Genomic DNA, 16,514 nt, shown 5'->3' with positions numbered 1-16,514 from the left:
AACATTAACATACCTTCATAATCAGTTCTGTCACACTTCCCATGACGCGACCAATCAAATTGCTTGCTGCGGACTGGTTTGTGAGCAATGTTAGGTAGGTCGATTTGAATTGAGTGGCATCTTTCAGTACATTGGCCATCATTTCTGCAAACCAATAAAAGTAACATACAGCAAAGACAAAGCTAAGTCGCTTAAACGTGCTGTTTTAAGTGACAACTTCATGGACGAAATTTAGCTTCAAGTCATTAAAAACTTTACATTTTCAGCATTAAGGTTAAGTCACCAACATAAATGTTCTGTTTCAACATTTCTCTTGGAGCTTATTTTTTATGAGGTGATGTTAACTCTTCAAGTCCTACTTAAGCCCTGCATTTTCTCAGGGGAAGGGTGTGAAATAATTCCATTCACCTCTTGTGTACACAATACCGTGTAAACTGTAGGTAATAATGACGACTGGTAGCCTGTGACAAAAAGGTAAGCCAGAATGCACACACAGAACAAACTGACCTGTGTGCTAAGTGGGTTAATGCACTTGCTCTTTAATTTTATGGACTGATTTGTTTTAACTCAGATTTTTTTCTTCAAAATAAATGTTATCTTGACAGGAAATGCTCTTGCCCATCCTTGTAACCCTTGTATAAACTAAGCCCCTGAAGGGAAAAGTTGTCATATGTTTAAACAGCCAAAACAGTTTTACCTTCTGCAGTGTTGATAGTCAGCGTTGCCAACATAATGGACTGAAAGCCAGTTCTAAGGATGCTCTGGAAAACCATGTCCCCCTCTGGGACAATTTTCATAATCTCCATCACCACCTGACCAACATCCAAAAACCTGCAGAAAAATAAAGCACAACTTGATGATGCTTCAGTGGAATACGAACTCCGGAGAGGAATGTGTGAGTGATTTGTCGACAGGTTCCTTATACAGGATTTCTCCCACTGTGTGTTAGAGAAATTTACATTTTTGATGACATGTGGTAAAGAGAAGGGGAGAAATGCAAAGAGAAAGTAACAACAAGGAAGGTAATATTAGCGCCATCAGAATAACAATCATCAGACGATAAAAATTGATACATTAGACACGCATGCGTTTCTTAAAATCATCACACTTGTTTGTGAGACATTAAGGCAGCTCATTCATTTGCTTCCGTCCAATTTCCTTTTTAATTTTTACCCTCTGAATTGATTTGCTTTACAGAATTTATGTAGTACGCTAACAACAAACAGTACTGGACTTACAGTTCCTCCTCTATGCTTTGTGGCTGTGCATCTACGCTGCGACGGGCCCTTGTGACGTTGGACTCTCCCTGTCCTCCGGGGGACATACCTCCCATTAGACTGTGCAGCAGTCCTTTGGCAAAGGACACATCATGAGGAGCAACATGCTTACTCCACGTGAGGAGAGCCTGTTAAGGAAAGAAAAATATATAAACAGTGTGTAAGTTAGGCTTAATGCATCTTATATAAAAGACGCCAGACTTTTTTTTGTTATATCACTATCTCTTCCTGCTGATCTCTATACAATAAGTGGAATCCTGTTTCTACCACAAATCCAAATTAATGTTTTTACCCAATGTTGACAGAAACTGACCCAGTTTAATTTTAGTCTTCATTCATCTGAAGCTGGCTGTGGCAAGAAATAAGGAATTTAAAAGGTAGTTAAAATACACCACATCAAAATGAGAAAGTATTGTCTCACACTTTTTATTTTTATATTATTCCATAATCATTGTCTGAGTTTGATTATTATATTTTTAGATTCTATTTTTTACACAGCTCTGCGTTATTGTGAAATTATTATTTTTCATCTCCATAAGTTTGCAGAGGAGAAACTGACACATTACTCCTGCTTAAATAATTCTGTGGCAAATCATTTGGTCTTTGAAATCAACAAAGAGACACCTTTGATTCAGTACTGTGTTATTTTTTAATATGTAATAATGTATACTTATGTAACTAAGTAAGTTATTGTTCCATGTACGATTAAATGCTAAATGTTAAGTGTGTTCATTGTTGTGACTTGAGCAATTAACTGCAGGACTAATTGGCTACCTATCACTGCAATATGAGCACATATTGCAGTGATGGTGGGTGGCATGTCGAAGTAATTGGACGCATGTATATCATAACTGTGTCATCATCACCACCTTAGTAATTGATGTTTGGCTGACTGTTTAAGCAAGCACACAGACCAATGAGAGCGTTATTTAACAGGCTCTGATTGCAAATTATCTCATCAAAACACATCTGCCATGGTAGAGGTATCCTTGAGCTTTCTCTTCCCAAGGGGATATCTTGGAGTTGAAGTTGCATGTTGCTATGCCTAACAGTTTTCTTGTGACTGCAAACTAATTATCAAGTGCACTCTGAACCTAATTGGTTATGAAGGTGGCACTGGAGAATGCAAATTAGAGACAAGCAGCAGGAGAGTGAGTAAGAGTGAGATACTGAGGAAAAAAGAACGTCAACACCAAAAAAGCCACCCAGACGCAAAAAGCTGGCTCATGGCAGATGTCTGTCTGTTAATGATAATAATATTCACGCCTTTCTAGCCCACCTGGTTTGCCACCTTCTGAGGGCTGATCCATCCCAGAAGCATGTGCACAGTTCCCGTACTGCATGCGGCTGTTAGCCAAATAGGGTTACTACTGTTGTCACACAGGTAGGAATGGACCGAGTTTCTCTCCATCATCAGGCCCAGAGCCTAAGATGACAGTTCAAAGGAAATTATTAGTAATATGGAGCAAACTCTTATTAAAGTAATAATTCATTCAATGAGAGATTCATCAAGTTAGTTTCATCAACAGAAGTAAAACAATAGATAGTAATAATAGTAAAAGATCGGTTTGGCTCCTCGTGTATTTTAAATCCCCGAAATTTTAAAACATTCCCTTTACTTTAAATCATAAACTCAAATCTACTTCCCCGTTCAGATCTGGTTCAACTCAGACTGAAGCTAAAATTTGGGAGAAGAAATATCTCTTTGTTGCATGTTATGAAACGTAAAATCGCACAAACTTGGAAAATAATCTAAATGAATGTGAATGAATGACTGACTGTATTGTCATCATTTTATATCCACATCAGCATATGTTCGATTTCACAGTGCACTGCTCGCATGCTGATGATGTTTTTCCTTAGTCCTACCTTGTCCAGTGGTATGCGAATCTGATGCAGAACCTGTTTAGCCATTTCTTCTAGTGTACTGTTTTGCAACGTGACAATGTCTGCGAGGGAAATGGACACATCTAGGAACAATGAAATCACAAAATCAGTTTTTCCATCCTGATGACGAAACCCCACAGAACTAGACTGTCAACATTAAAATCAATAGCATCAATGACATAAAAAAAACAAAAAAACAAAAAACACCCAATCTTAGTGATCAGCTTAATACTTATAGTGCTGTTGTTGTCTCCTGCAAAAAAAAAAACAAAACACAACACTGTTAAAGATTAATAAAGGGGTGTTGGCATCACCTTTGCCAGGCCAATTTTGAACATAGCGGATCATGTTGATGCCTCCAGTGAGCAGTGGCTGCACGGTAGAAAGTGAAGCACCAGCGTCAGGGAAATTATTCTGGATGACATGCAAAGCACTAGAGGGACCACAGGAAAAAAACATTAAATCCTCAAAGCATGACAGCAGCTCCAGCAAACAGTTGAAAACACTCGTGATTAGATACAAGTGCGTTTTGCCCTCCTGCTGTTTTAAATTATGAAGTCCCAGATCTTTTTTGCAAACAATGTCTGACTATCTAATAATATACAGTATTTCTAAACTTAATGATAGGTTGATTTTGCTTTTATTATACCTCATGAAGTAAACTGCAACATACTTAGACAAAAACAGTCAGTTACCTTGAGCTTTTGTCAAGGTAAACGTTTTTTTGTCTGTAATATTTATAGTTATTCAATAGTAGCAGCTCACTTCACTCGCTTCACTGAATTTCATCATTTGAGAAAACAAAGGATTAGGCATTGAAATGAAGAAATGCACCCTGGAGTTTTATCAAAAGTTTAGTAATTTAACCATTTTGTCCTTAAGTGTAACTTCACTAAGCTAAAGCAATCTAAGCTGAACTTAGCATAACTTCTCTTCAGTTCACTTTACTGAATGAAAGCCCATTACCCCTGTATGTTGGTGAGTAGAACCTCAGTGCTGCTCAGCATTTGGTCAACAGAGCTGTGAGTGAAGAGCTGGGGAAGAGCCAGAAGGCTTTCCCACAGCATGGTCTCATTTTGCAGCTGACTGAACACCGACAGCGCCATGCCGGTCACCGTTGCCGTCTCATTTGGGTTTGTGAGTATCAGCTGTGACATTATCTGACAAACCAGATGCAAATTCAGAGTTAACAAAATAAAAGCACCAGCTTGTGCGTTTACAAAATTGCTTTACATAAACTACCAATAAAAGAAATTTGAGGTTACTGTCAATGCTAAGAAAATTAACCTGAGAAATATATGTATGCACACACACACACACACACAAACACACACCTGGTTGAGGGTGTGGAGAGACACTTCCAACAATGTGTTATTTGAGTGGCAGAAAGTGATCACGGCAGAGGAGAGCGGGTTGGGTGAGGTTGTGTTTGTTATGGGCAGTGTGATGGTGCAGATGGCCCTTTTCAGCAGGTTCGCTGACTGCAGCAATTTGTCCAAGGATTCCTGCAACATGTCGTGGGACAGTTTCACCAACAAATTTCACCAACAAATCACATCCACACTTCCAATATCTATTAGCCATCACACAGTCATATTTGTAACCCACCATATTACTAGTCAGCAATCATCAACCTTGCCTAATTGAGATTTGGAGTTCACCAGTTTTGAGTGTTGTTAAAATATTGTTGTAATCGCTTATTGTGGAAGTTCCATTTAGTTATTAGTTGCTAATAATGCATTTTTATTTACTTTTTTTTATTTTATCCCATTTTACTTTGAAAAAGTTTTTGAGGTTGGTATTGTCATTTCATGTCAGAAATAAGAATTTTATTTTAAATCTAACTTTAATAATGACCTGTACTTAAGACAGCCAACACCCACCTGATTTCCAAGATGTGTGGTGTTGATGACAGAGACATTGCCAGGGTTTCCTTGGTAAGTTGGACCTTTAACAGAAGAGGGTATTGTTTGACAAGCAGGACATCAAGATTTTTCAGACCCAATGCTCAAAGTAATAACATTTCAATATTTAAGGATATATGTTTATTTGCTTTTGTCAAAATAGTCCAATGAAATTGATCTTTCTAAACCTTTCTAAATATGAAGCTAAAGTTAGTTTATCCTAGTGTAAGGACCAGCAATAGATGTAAACATCTCAAACCAACAACGTTGTTTTAAATCAATTCTACCAGGTGTCCATGGTTGTAAGTTCAAAGTGAGACATTACTGAATTACATGAAAAAGTGTATTTAGTATTATAAAATGAAAAAACTTTACCAAAAACGTACCAAGAATCTTGTTCAAGAACTTAATAATTTCTGCAGGATCATGGGTGGGGTCTTTGGGGAAATCAAAGTTGAACAAATCTCCCCCTTGAGCCAGGTTTGCCAGTGGAGAACCATTCAGCAGGGTTGACCTGTCACACAGAGTAAGATCAGGTAAGAAAAACCCTCAACCTCACGTACCACATCAAAGATCTCCAAATGAGCACATGCTTGTATTTTCATGTCCTCTGTGACTAGCAAGATCAATATTTATTTTGGATTAAAGGTAAGCCTTTTCAAAAACACCGTATGAGAAAAGCCATTGAGTTAAAAAAAAAAAAAAAAGCTAGTGTTACAGAGGTCAGGTAAACTAGGAGGCAGGACCTATGTCTTTACCATCAAACAAAGGCTTGACTAAAATTAGCGGGCCTGGAGATTTGCGCAAACGATCCCTCTTCAGTTGAATGTTACACAAACAGGTTTTTCCATTAACCACTTGGCTCCCCACAATAGCTTAAGTGACATAAGAAAAGAAAAAAAAAACCCACTATACCATGTCATGTCCATCCACTGATGATGGTTTTTAAAACTGGAATCCCAGCAAAATAAAATGTATTTATTTTCAGTATAGCAACACAAACATGAACATGAATGTGGCTTCATAAAATTCAAGGATTAAGGAGACCTTCCTTCGTCCACAGGGGAATGCCTGCTGTTGGTGTATTTCCATGAACACAATGACTAATCATCTCATGTGATGTTGTTAGGTTGAGGTGTGGCCCTTATTTGTCACCCAAGGGTCTTCTGCACACCTTTTTACACATGCAGTACATTTGAAATATGGTAGTTTAGTAGCACAGCATGGATGCAGAGAAGCTGGCAAAAATTATAGTTCCAATAACTATATATACAGATAATATAAAATCTCTGCTGATTAATGGGGTTACCTTGGAGTCCCTGAAGATTTCTGAGCTGCTTTTGATCCAGTTGGGTCCACCAGACGTGATTTGTTGTGACAGTTGCTGTCTGCATTGCACATAAGGGTCTGTAGGAAAGGGAAAAAGCCTGTGCTCGGTAGGTTCCGTGGTCCTACATAACCTGAAAGAGACGTGGCAAAGTCATTACTGTAATCAAATACAAGGTCCATTAGCTTTATTTCAAAATCCCAGGAGACGTCATATTTAATTTTTCAAACTAAATTGACTTGTAAGCACTGCTTTTATGAGTTCCAGGTAGGTTTCATACTTTCAAGCAATGTCATGAGACTAAGTAGACGCGGTTAGTAAACAATTATCTGTATAAGTGCACACATGGTTCAACAATAATGTTACAGAGACGTTAATAAGAACTAGCATTCCTCTCTTTTTGGGACAAGTTGTTGACTAAATAGGACATCTGCAGCATCAGGAGTCACACTGATCTCACTAACTAATCTGTGTTACGAACAGATTGAGTCATTCATACCATCTTTTGTTACTGTTGTTATAAAACAGTTTCAGCTGTAGCTTGGATGCGAAACAAAGGTAAACAGCAAGAGCCAATTGTGGTTGAGAAGCTTGTTGTAAAAACAATGCATTCAGACTGGCAGTATGGCACGCTGTCATTCATTCCTGTCATTAATGTCATCTCAGAGAACGAGGTTTCAACTTGGCTTAACATGGCAATCATGGATATCATTGTGAAATTATTAAAAATTCTGACGAGTCAAATTTCATCAGCTCTCACAGTGAACATCCGCATTTGTATAACCAGTTGTGTAGAATTTGTTTTGTGTATATTATAATGTTTGAAACTGACAAACATTGACTCATGAGAGTTGGTGTTTAAACTGTTATGAATGGAATGGAAAAGCGTTGTATTTATGCACTCAAATGGTGTTGTAGGCGTCACAAAACCAATAACGGGAGCAGCTTTTTAATTAATAATTGACAATGAAAGCATTGGAGCTGCTGAAAACTTAAATGCTGAAAATGTAAAATATTAACATTCAAGAACATTACCACCTTCAATAATAATGGTTCAAAAAGTTTAAGCACATTTCCAAATGCTTTTCATTATATATCTATGTTGTGTAATGATCATTACATAATGTAATTTTATAATCATAATGAAATAAATAATGGCACCAAGTACCCCTGTTGTATATTTTTTTATAGCCAGTGCTGCTCTTTCAGTCTGATCTCATACTGAGGAGGTTTGTGTAGCCTGTTTGAGGTGTGGTACAATACTGTGTCTGTTTTTTTCAGGGTGTTCAAGCAAGCCAACAAATAGCGCTTAACAGAGGAGGGAAGATTGCATTGTTCTGATTTCAACTTAGTGCACACTGGTTCTTAAATTACATGTGAATCCCTGCTGCATCTATTCAATTTGATCCAACAAAAAGACTGTGCAAACAAAAGTGGGAGGGCAACGTTCTACTGATACTATCCATAGTGTGAAACACTACGTACTATATTACACATATTGTCAGAGCATAAGGAAGATGTTCTCCTAAAATGGTCGCTGTGATCAAATGTAGTTTCATGAGGAAGTTTCTCTGTTCACTAAGATTTGTTTTGGCGAGCCAGCTGCTTGCAAATTCCACCCATCCTTCCTCAAACACTTCAATTTTTTCTATTCTGTTTTGCAGGCAAATAAATTTGTTCTAAGTCAATTCGATTTGGCATCATGGACTGGCTAAAATTTTAAAGAGTGTTCAAGTTTATGTCCTTTTATGTACTCCTCTAAATGTATGCTGATATTCTAAAGCGGAAAAAAATCCTTCAGTTCATGTCAAGTCATCTTCACCTGCACCCAACTTCATCTTCTTTTACATTTAGTTTTACTCTTTATGAAACTTGAATTAATGTCAGAGTTATTTAAAGGAGAAGTTGTTGTTCAGTGAAGAGGGCAGGGCTGAGATGCATTTCCAGTGTTTCCATTGTTATATTAAACGCTTTATATTGTTCATTTGCTGTGGATTATTTCTTTCTTTACATTAGCATCATCCTGTTTGGCATCAATTGTCTAAACATTACAAGTTGTGTTTGTATGGAAATTAATTTACATATGATCAACAATAAGGATCAAAGTAATTATTTTCTGTGGAGTTGTGGAGCACACTTACATGTTTCCTTTACTATCGGAGGAAACTGGTTCCGGGTCACAGCGATGATGATAAAGATGATCAGAGGCCAGATGATGAGAGTCAAGGACCATAGCTATAACCCAGCATATTATAGGAAAGAGATAGTCAATAGATGAAGATTTGATTTATTCAAAATAAACAAATATATAAAATATGGAGTAGGCAGTCTAACGATGTTAATTCTATGTTCCCCACTATCTTTCCTCTGGAATTGTAAAGCCCGCATTGAAAATGAAATAATAATGTCCACCGTTTTTGAAAGCCACTCACCGGCTGCCTGATGATTTGTAGCCCATTCTTCCAGAGAAGAAGTCTCAGCTGTTGGATGAAGGCCATCAGGAGCAGAGGCTGGAGTAAAGACATATAAAAAAATCATCAGCCCACTCAAGAATAGTGCCCAATGTTTTTAGCCAGCATGGAATAAGTCTTCAAAGCCCTGTGAGGAATGCAACTTCAAATATCATATTGATATCATTTATTCCATTTCTTTACGCTAACTTCATACATACAATTCTGTGAAAGTGGAAAGTGATTGAAAGCTCCAGGAAACCTGAAGTGGACTTTGTCTATAGTGCATTTACTGTCTGACACTTTTATTACAACACGTTCTATTATGTTTATTGTTGTTTTTTTTTTTTTTTTTTATCAAACCACTACTGACAATAACTGGAATTAATCTAACTGTGCGCTTATAGAAAGTCATGTCTAAATGAGGGAATTAAAAGCTAACGAAACCTGATTGCTCCACCACATGCACTCCAAATAATCCATTAAACAAAAAAGTGGACTTACCTGTCTGTGTCTGTCCTCCTAAGTAGCTAAATGGTTTGTTATCTGACTGGAGCTGTTATTAAGGACATGTCGCTAGGTGAGCCCTAGCAGGATGCCCTTTCCATCAGTCGATAGCAAGAACACAGCAAAATAAATTCACACTCAAACACAGCAGCAGAAAAATCCCACTTCACTGAGGGAGCAATCGCCAAAGCCGAAGGTAACAACAACATTCACCTGTCTGCCCCCACCTCCTGTCAATGTGAGTAGCTCCACCTGTGTTTCACGTAGCCTAATTTAGTGAAAGGGTGTGTACTGGAAGAAAGGAAAAGATATGACTTCCTATTTCACAAACAAGGAATATAAGTGTAAGACATGAAAAATGACAATTAACTTTCATTTATCTTTAACAATCTGTAGTAACGAGAATTGTTTTAAAATAACAATCCACCACATCAGGAGCCCATCCTTGATATGTTCAGCTGTTCCAAAGTATTTCATGTCGAAACACAGATCCATGGGTGACAATGTAAAACAAAGCACACAATTATTAGGTTGCACACAGATTGTTGGTGGAGCATGTCCACAGGGAGATGTCATTAATGTGGGTGTTCCAAAGGGAAAAGGAAAAACAATGGCACGAATTCTCTAAGCACCTCATGTCATGTGACTGCAATATGTGGAAAGGGCAAAGAGAAACAGAACCTAAGTTGGCTGAGAGTAGTTATGTAACAACATGTGATTTAAAATAGGCAATAGGTAAATATTTCAGACATGACAAGTGTTTTAACAATATTAAAACTTGATGAGCCAGAGGTTAACAACCCCCCCCATCTCTCTCTCACACACACAACATAACCTTACTGCATGTATCTACTGATAACTGCTGATAATGGCAATGAACATGTAAGGCATGACAGAGCGTGAAATTCTGAAAAGAAAATGAGATTTTTCAGACAAGACAAAGTCTGAAAAATTCTTCTTGATAGTTACATACGTCAGCAATGTAACCATCAATCAGTATGTTGTGTTGTTTTTGTTTTTAAGACAGTATAACTGGCACACCGGTGAACAGTGGAAAGCCTCAAGGCTCAGTTAGACAAAGCCATGACATTTGACACCATTAAGTTGCTTAACTGGAAGCCTTAACTTCAATCATCAGGGTAGTCCTACTGGTTTTGTATCATGATGAGGCATGAAAAATGTGTCTGGCATCGGTTTTCACCGCACAGACCCACAATTCATTGACTCAGAATCCAAAATAGAGACAAACCAGTGAACCGGGATAAATGTAATTTTGACATTGATTCAATTTGGTGAATAGGGTAATTTTAGTGTGTCTAGATGTGGTGATGACAGAGTAAGCACACCAAGATTGCAAACATAAACTTATCTTTTCTTGAAATGTTGAAACTCAGCTTAAATAGGCTTTTATTAGATACAAAATCAAATTCTCTACTGAACAGTCCCGAATGTGACAACACCCATCCCACACAAGTTTTGTTTTTCATGAAAACAAATATATAAAAAATTTCTTCTATTTACACAATGGCTCCTCTGTACCATTTTAATTCCTTCCATTGATAGTAGGTACACAGTAAAATGAAACGTCACTAAAATTGAAACATGTTGGTTTTTTGGGTGGGTCTGAAATAAGAGAGGGGAGTTATTCTACAAAAATAATACAGTAATTGTAATACAGTTATAATAGATCAGAAATACATCTCTACTCAACATATCCTGAGCTCAGCATTTGGTTTGGCCTTGTCTTCCATTATAAAAGGTACCCTGTGAAGATCTCAAACCACACAATGAGGATTCATTTTCATGTTTCAATCTTGTGTAAAGGCAAATGGGTGCATGTACTTGGCAAATTCCCGAGCAGTTTGAAGGCTATTCCACTCATTCTTCCACCGACAGGCAGCAAGTGGCAGTAACACAGCCGCAAACAATGCCCCATGTACCTTGAATGCAAAATGCGTTAAAGCTGTGTACTAATGTGACCTCAATGATCTCGACTTCATATTTCTGTGGTGCCATTTTCTATCATGTTAAAAATATAATACATTTTAGATCAAGTTCCAACAAAACAATACCTGTTCCTGTCATCATAAGAAAAGACTACAGCTGTTCTGGCATTAATAAAAAAAGATTACAAATTATGGAACACAATACGACACAAGGTGTCGTAAAGGAAACATTCAACACACAACCTAAAAATATATGAAGTTTTAATGGTTTACTGTTACAGTGATTGATGTTTGGCAGCCGGTCTGGGCCTTTTGAGCTTAAGGTTCAGTCACAGTGGTCATTAGAGACCTGATTGCACAATACCATAAAAAAAATACAACATAAAACAGTAATAGTGTCTTACCATTATATTCCATACAAATAAATGTCACTTTTAATACTGCATTTGGCACTTGTGTGTGTCAAGTAAGTCAGAGGTTACATCAATAAACAATTTTCCAGTGTGTGGGCTGTTCGCATTCCTTCTCAGTGTCTCCACAGAAACGATTATATGTAGTTTTAGGGTCAAAACCCAAGATCTCCCTTTCTTCATGGATCCGGAAAGAAAAAGTGGACACAGATGTTCCGAGGAAATATCTGTAAATTAATGCAAAAACAAAAATAAAGCAAACGTTGTTTATTTTGGAGAACTCTATGAGCATTTGAGAGTTCCATGTACAGTCACGCAACTGGTTTTGGTATTCACTGCTGGAGCAAAGAAAATAACCTTGTATGGCATCACATTTATGTCAAAAGTCACAACCACGATAAAACATGCTCATGACAAAATTATATTATTTAACATGTGCAGATAACTCCCACCCACACGATAAGTGCTCGCAGACAAATTCAACAACCAACCTTACAGGCAACAGGAATCATGCAGTGTTTTGTTATTCATGCTTCCTGCCTGCACTGCTTTCACAGTTGTTGAATTTTTTCATCTGAGATCAATGAGCTTTCTAATAAACTGCAAAATAATAATCATCTAGTAAATACATTCAAATAAACCATGAAAATTTACCTTGCATGAGCACATATCCACTGGTCAATAATGGCCACTCCTCCATCTTTAAAGAGTTCCAGGTCCTCTAGGGACGGCTCAAATCGCACCATATCTGGCAACAGCTTTTTCAGCTCCTTTAATTCTACATGTTCACATATCAAAGGATAATAAAAGTTTTCAGCGTGACTTTAAATAGTGTTTATGAATATGCTACTACTAATCACTATATAATTGTGTTAATTACATTTGAAATGGTTTTGGAACAGAAATTTTTTCCCTATTAACCAAAAAAGGAGAGGTTACCTTCCTCATCTGCATCTGTTGCAACAAAAACTTTGTCAAGTTTGTGCTTCTTCATCAAGCTATGAATTTTTTTGACTGCCCCCTTAAGACTGGGTACATCCTCTCTGTGCCCCCAGATAAAGTCTTTCCTCCGTAGGTGGATGCCCAGATATGGACCACCTTTAGCAGAGCCCAGTTTGACCTGAAGGAACACAGAAATTAAAAACCTCAATGTTGAGGACTGAACATCAGTACAGCCACAATATCATGCCCTAGTAAGAAAAATGGCTCACTTTCATGCGAGTCCAATCCTCATTGTAAAAGGTGTGGTCTCTGTCATCTGAGGAGTTCAGGTATTTTGCTCGGAAGGAATCTCCTATGAGTCGCAGGTGCTTGGCAAAGACCATGCTTCGTCGGGTCTGAGTGAAACAGACAATTGCTGAAATCCCCATATCAGTTTTGAAGACATCAGTAATGCCAACATGGGTGTAACAATAGCCAATTATTTGACTTACATCCCAGTAATCCTTTCCAGCATAGTGATCATGAAGGAGTGTCTCGGCTCGGTCAAGCATTACTGATCTGCAAAACAGTGGCAGCATAATACAAATTCCTCATTAACAATGTGGTAGATGGAGATGGAGATCTGAGAAAGCAAACTGAGGTACACCACACTTAAATAAAAACAGCTACTGGCATGATTAGGATCAAAGAGATACGAGTTTCATTTAAGATATCTTAACGACAGTGTCTGCCACATTTAAAGGGATAAATCAAATTTTATTTTAATGCAAAAGATGTGCTCATATTCAGAGATTTGTTGCACAACTATGACTTTTTACTATAACAATTCAATGCAGATTTTAATGCAAAAGATGTGCTCATATTCAGAGATTTGTTGCACAACTATGACTTTTTACTAAAACAATTCAATGCAGATTTGAATGACTATGAGTGCATGCTTTATATCATCAAAATGTTGGCATTTGCATAGAGTCTGAAAGACTCTCGCAAGATTAACATTATCAGCCAAAAATATTTTAGATTTTATACACTGTGTTCAGCTGACCTTTTCCAAAGAGAGGGTACTGTGGTAAATCAAAATATTTTCAAATGCGATAAAGCTTGAAAGAAACAAATACAACCAGTTCATTTTAAAAAACGGTAATACTGATTTATGTGCCAAAAGACACATTTTACCAGCCATTGGTGCTTGTCAGGACAGTATAATTTATTTGAATGGTCAGTACATTTATATGAACAAGTTACAATGTAGACTCACGTCACAGTGATGTTTTTTTGGAGAATTGGGGCCATGATGGAGGCATGCCCTTGGGCTGACATACAGGTCACATTTCGAGCTCTTGTTTCCTCATGACCCCAAAACCAGCCCCTTGCAAACAGACAGACATGAAAAACAATCCAGTTAGTGATGAATGAAATTTAAACAAATTGAAAAAAAGATCCCCTCATTCTATATATATATATATATATATATAGAATCAGTCTATATATTACCTTACCTATAGAAGCCCTGTTTGTCTTTGGAGTACATCAACTTTTCAATGCATGGGCGCTCATCAACCTTTTCCTCCCATTTTCCATCAGTCCATCCCTCAGCATAGTTTTGCAGTACAAGGACCTGGTCTATGAAAGGGCCACCATTCTCTACAAAGAAATTGAGAGGAATAATGAAAAAATTAAATTTCAATCCAAACAATCCAAATAAACTTAGTCTGTGAGGGAGCCCTCTGTTTTTAAAGGTGATTAAAAGTGAGCGTTTGTATATTCTGAAATGTAACCACTGCTATTTATTAATATATCAAAAGACTGAAATTTGTAAATCTTCATAAATTATATACAGGTAATAAAATTTCATTTGGCTTGCATGTCAGACAAATGGAAATCTTTTGGCTCACCAGCAATGAACTCCTCATACTCTATTACAGGCACATTGGCCTGCAGGCTGGTGAGGCTGAAGAACTCTCCCCAGGGGATGCGGATTTGGTGGATATTCGGGCTCTGCCAGTGGTAGAGGCGACCCCATGGAGGAAGCACCAGCACCCAGTCGCCACCCTCCTTCCTCAAAGTCTTCACCAGGGAGGCAATGCGGATATAGACATCTCTGCGTAGGTTAAAACCTTCTGGGGGGTTCACGTCATACAACAAATATCTGAGAGAATGAGAAAAGATGTGGGTCATGGAATGAAAACGGTTCAGATGAAAAAGTTTAACTGCAGCAACTTGTTTGGCGAGTGGGCACCAGGATCAAAAACATTGTACTTCAAGCATTAAAGAAAAAGGATTTTTGATCTGCTTTAAAATGTCAAATACTAAGAACAATATTGCTGCGCCATCATCATATTCAGCATTTGTACCGAGCAAACTGGCCCATACACAGTAATCAATCATAAAGTGACACACTCGCTTGCAAGTCAACAAACCTCGTAATCGTATCCAGTACCGAGTTTTATCCGCCGAACTTCGTTCAGGTGGGCTTCACAAATCGCGTTCGGTCTTGTCTGCACGGTGTGTGTGTTCCCAACATACAATAATTCATTAAATGGACGACTTTTAACACAGCTACTACGTTCTGCCTCCTCGAAATGGCGACTTTAACACCCGATAACGTTTGTGTGAGGCCACACAAATAAAGCCTTAAAAAGTACTGACCACGTTTATCGTAAATGAAAAAATACCGTTAGTTAGCACGACTAGCTAACAGCAACATGCAACTGTGTCAACTTACCGTAAATCCCTGGCAGCAGCGACGGCCGCTGTGGCCGTGTGACTGGCACTGAACACATTATCGGGCTTGACCGTTTCGAAAGACGAGAAGGCAACAGAAACACACAAAAACAATGCGGTAAAGGAATGGGCAGAAACAATGAATATCCCTGGTACGTGCGCCGCTCTGTGCGCCATATTTAATCAGAGCCACGCACTTCCGGTCGGCTGGAAAGCGTCTGCACCGTTGCCAAGCAACCGACAACAAGATTTTTCTTTCCTCCCGTTTTATAAATTCTTCAATACAATTGGTGAATTCATATTCAATGTAAAGTTGAAGTACATCGTTTACTGGCATTTGTTGAGTGAATTGTGTGAGAAATGTAAAAATAACATCCAAGCAGGTTGACTTAGAGTTAGACTTATTTGCACAGTCCACAGTAAAGAGATTTAAAAATGAAAGAAAGAAAAATAAAAAACAAAAATCTGCATTAACAGTGGTATTGACTCCAGCACATAGGTAACCTTCAGGAAACCTGCTCTTAAAAGTCCTGGACATTGGAAACTGGAGAGACTGAAAGTGATACAACTGACCCATGTACAACCAATGTTGTTGTTTTTGTTTTTGTTTTTTTTTCCTATCCATGGCCAAAAGAGCAGTGAAATCTCTATTTCTAGTATTTTCACAAATAGGAGAAAGCTTTCACAAGTCTGAAAGTGGATTTCAGACCGTGTTGAGGCTTAATTCTCTTAATTCTCCAACAGCGTCTGAGCAGTGTAAGAGTATCAAATCAGAGCACCATATTTGCTGTAGGATCTGCATTTCTGCTGCAGTGAAAAGATGCTGTTGGCTGCTGTTGCCAAGCAACCCATACTGCAGGTACTTTCTATTTTATATATATATATATATATAATATTTCTTATATATGACCAATTTCTAACCATATATCTAACCATATATCAGTAGATTGAATAAACAAAAAACTAACAACAGTCAAGCAGTCTGACCAACTTTAATTTAATTTGCTCTTTAAGAGCCAAGAGTCTTGTAGAAAATACTTTAAAAAAAAATTAAAACAAAAATCAAAACATGATAAGTCAAAGATGGTGGCATGGTAGATAGAACAAGCCTGTGTCCAAGGGAATATTTTAACAAGAAGT

The 16,514-nt window shown here is 37.7% G+C and overlaps 2 protein-coding genes across 2 annotated transcripts in view; both read right to left on the bottom strand.

Annotated features, from left to right (window-relative positions):
* The window catches only part of abca12 (ATP-binding cassette, sub-family A (ABC1), member 12), a 59,689-nt gene extending 50,095 nt beyond the window's left edge, over window positions 1-9,594 (bottom strand). The window contains exons 1-14 of the mRNA XM_029530620.1: window positions 9,350-9,594; window positions 8,828-8,905; window positions 8,537-8,630; window positions 6,378-6,528; window positions 5,455-5,582; window positions 5,048-5,112; window positions 4,499-4,669; window positions 4,131-4,324; window positions 3,479-3,597; window positions 3,147-3,247; window positions 2,557-2,703; window positions 1,239-1,405; window positions 698-831; window positions 14-144 (exon numbers count right to left, since the gene is read on the bottom strand). Of these exons, the coding sequence (XP_029386480.1) occupies window positions 14-144; window positions 698-831; window positions 1,239-1,405; window positions 2,557-2,703; window positions 3,147-3,247; window positions 3,479-3,597; window positions 4,131-4,324; window positions 4,499-4,669; window positions 5,048-5,112; window positions 5,455-5,582; window positions 6,378-6,528; window positions 8,537-8,630; window positions 8,828-8,893 (1,668 nt within the window). The 5' untranslated portion in view covers window positions 8,894-8,905; window positions 9,350-9,594. The remainder of the gene's footprint in view (window positions 1-13; window positions 145-697; window positions 832-1,238; window positions 1,406-2,556; window positions 2,704-3,146; window positions 3,248-3,478; window positions 3,598-4,130; window positions 4,325-4,498; window positions 4,670-5,047; window positions 5,113-5,454; window positions 5,583-6,377; window positions 6,529-8,536; window positions 8,631-8,827; window positions 8,906-9,349) is intronic.
* Window positions 9,595-10,742: 1,148 nt separating this feature from the next.
* On the bottom strand, window positions 10,743-15,551 carry pofut2 (protein O-fucosyltransferase 2). Its single transcript, XM_029530652.1, has 9 exons — window positions 15,376-15,551; window positions 14,546-14,799; window positions 14,150-14,294; window positions 13,909-14,019; window positions 13,142-13,208; window positions 12,920-13,045; window positions 12,648-12,828; window positions 12,363-12,486; window positions 10,743-11,935 (listed from the first exon to the last, which is right to left on the bottom strand). Exons 1-9 carry the CDS (start codon window positions 15,549-15,551, stop codon window positions 11,782-11,784), a joined length of 1,338 nt encoding a protein of 445 aa, XP_029386512.1. The 3' UTR covers window positions 10,743-11,781.
* Between the last annotated feature and the right edge of the window lie 963 nt (window positions 15,552-16,514).

This window comes from Echeneis naucrates, chromosome 21 (assembly GCF_900963305.1).
Source record: "Echeneis naucrates chromosome 21, fEcheNa1.1, whole genome shotgun sequence".
Classification (NCBI taxonomy): domain Eukaryota; kingdom Metazoa; phylum Chordata; class Actinopteri; order Carangiformes; family Echeneidae; genus Echeneis; species Echeneis naucrates.
The sequence above is the reverse complement of the archived record's forward strand: the minus strand, read 5'-3'. Positions and strand labels throughout refer to the sequence as shown.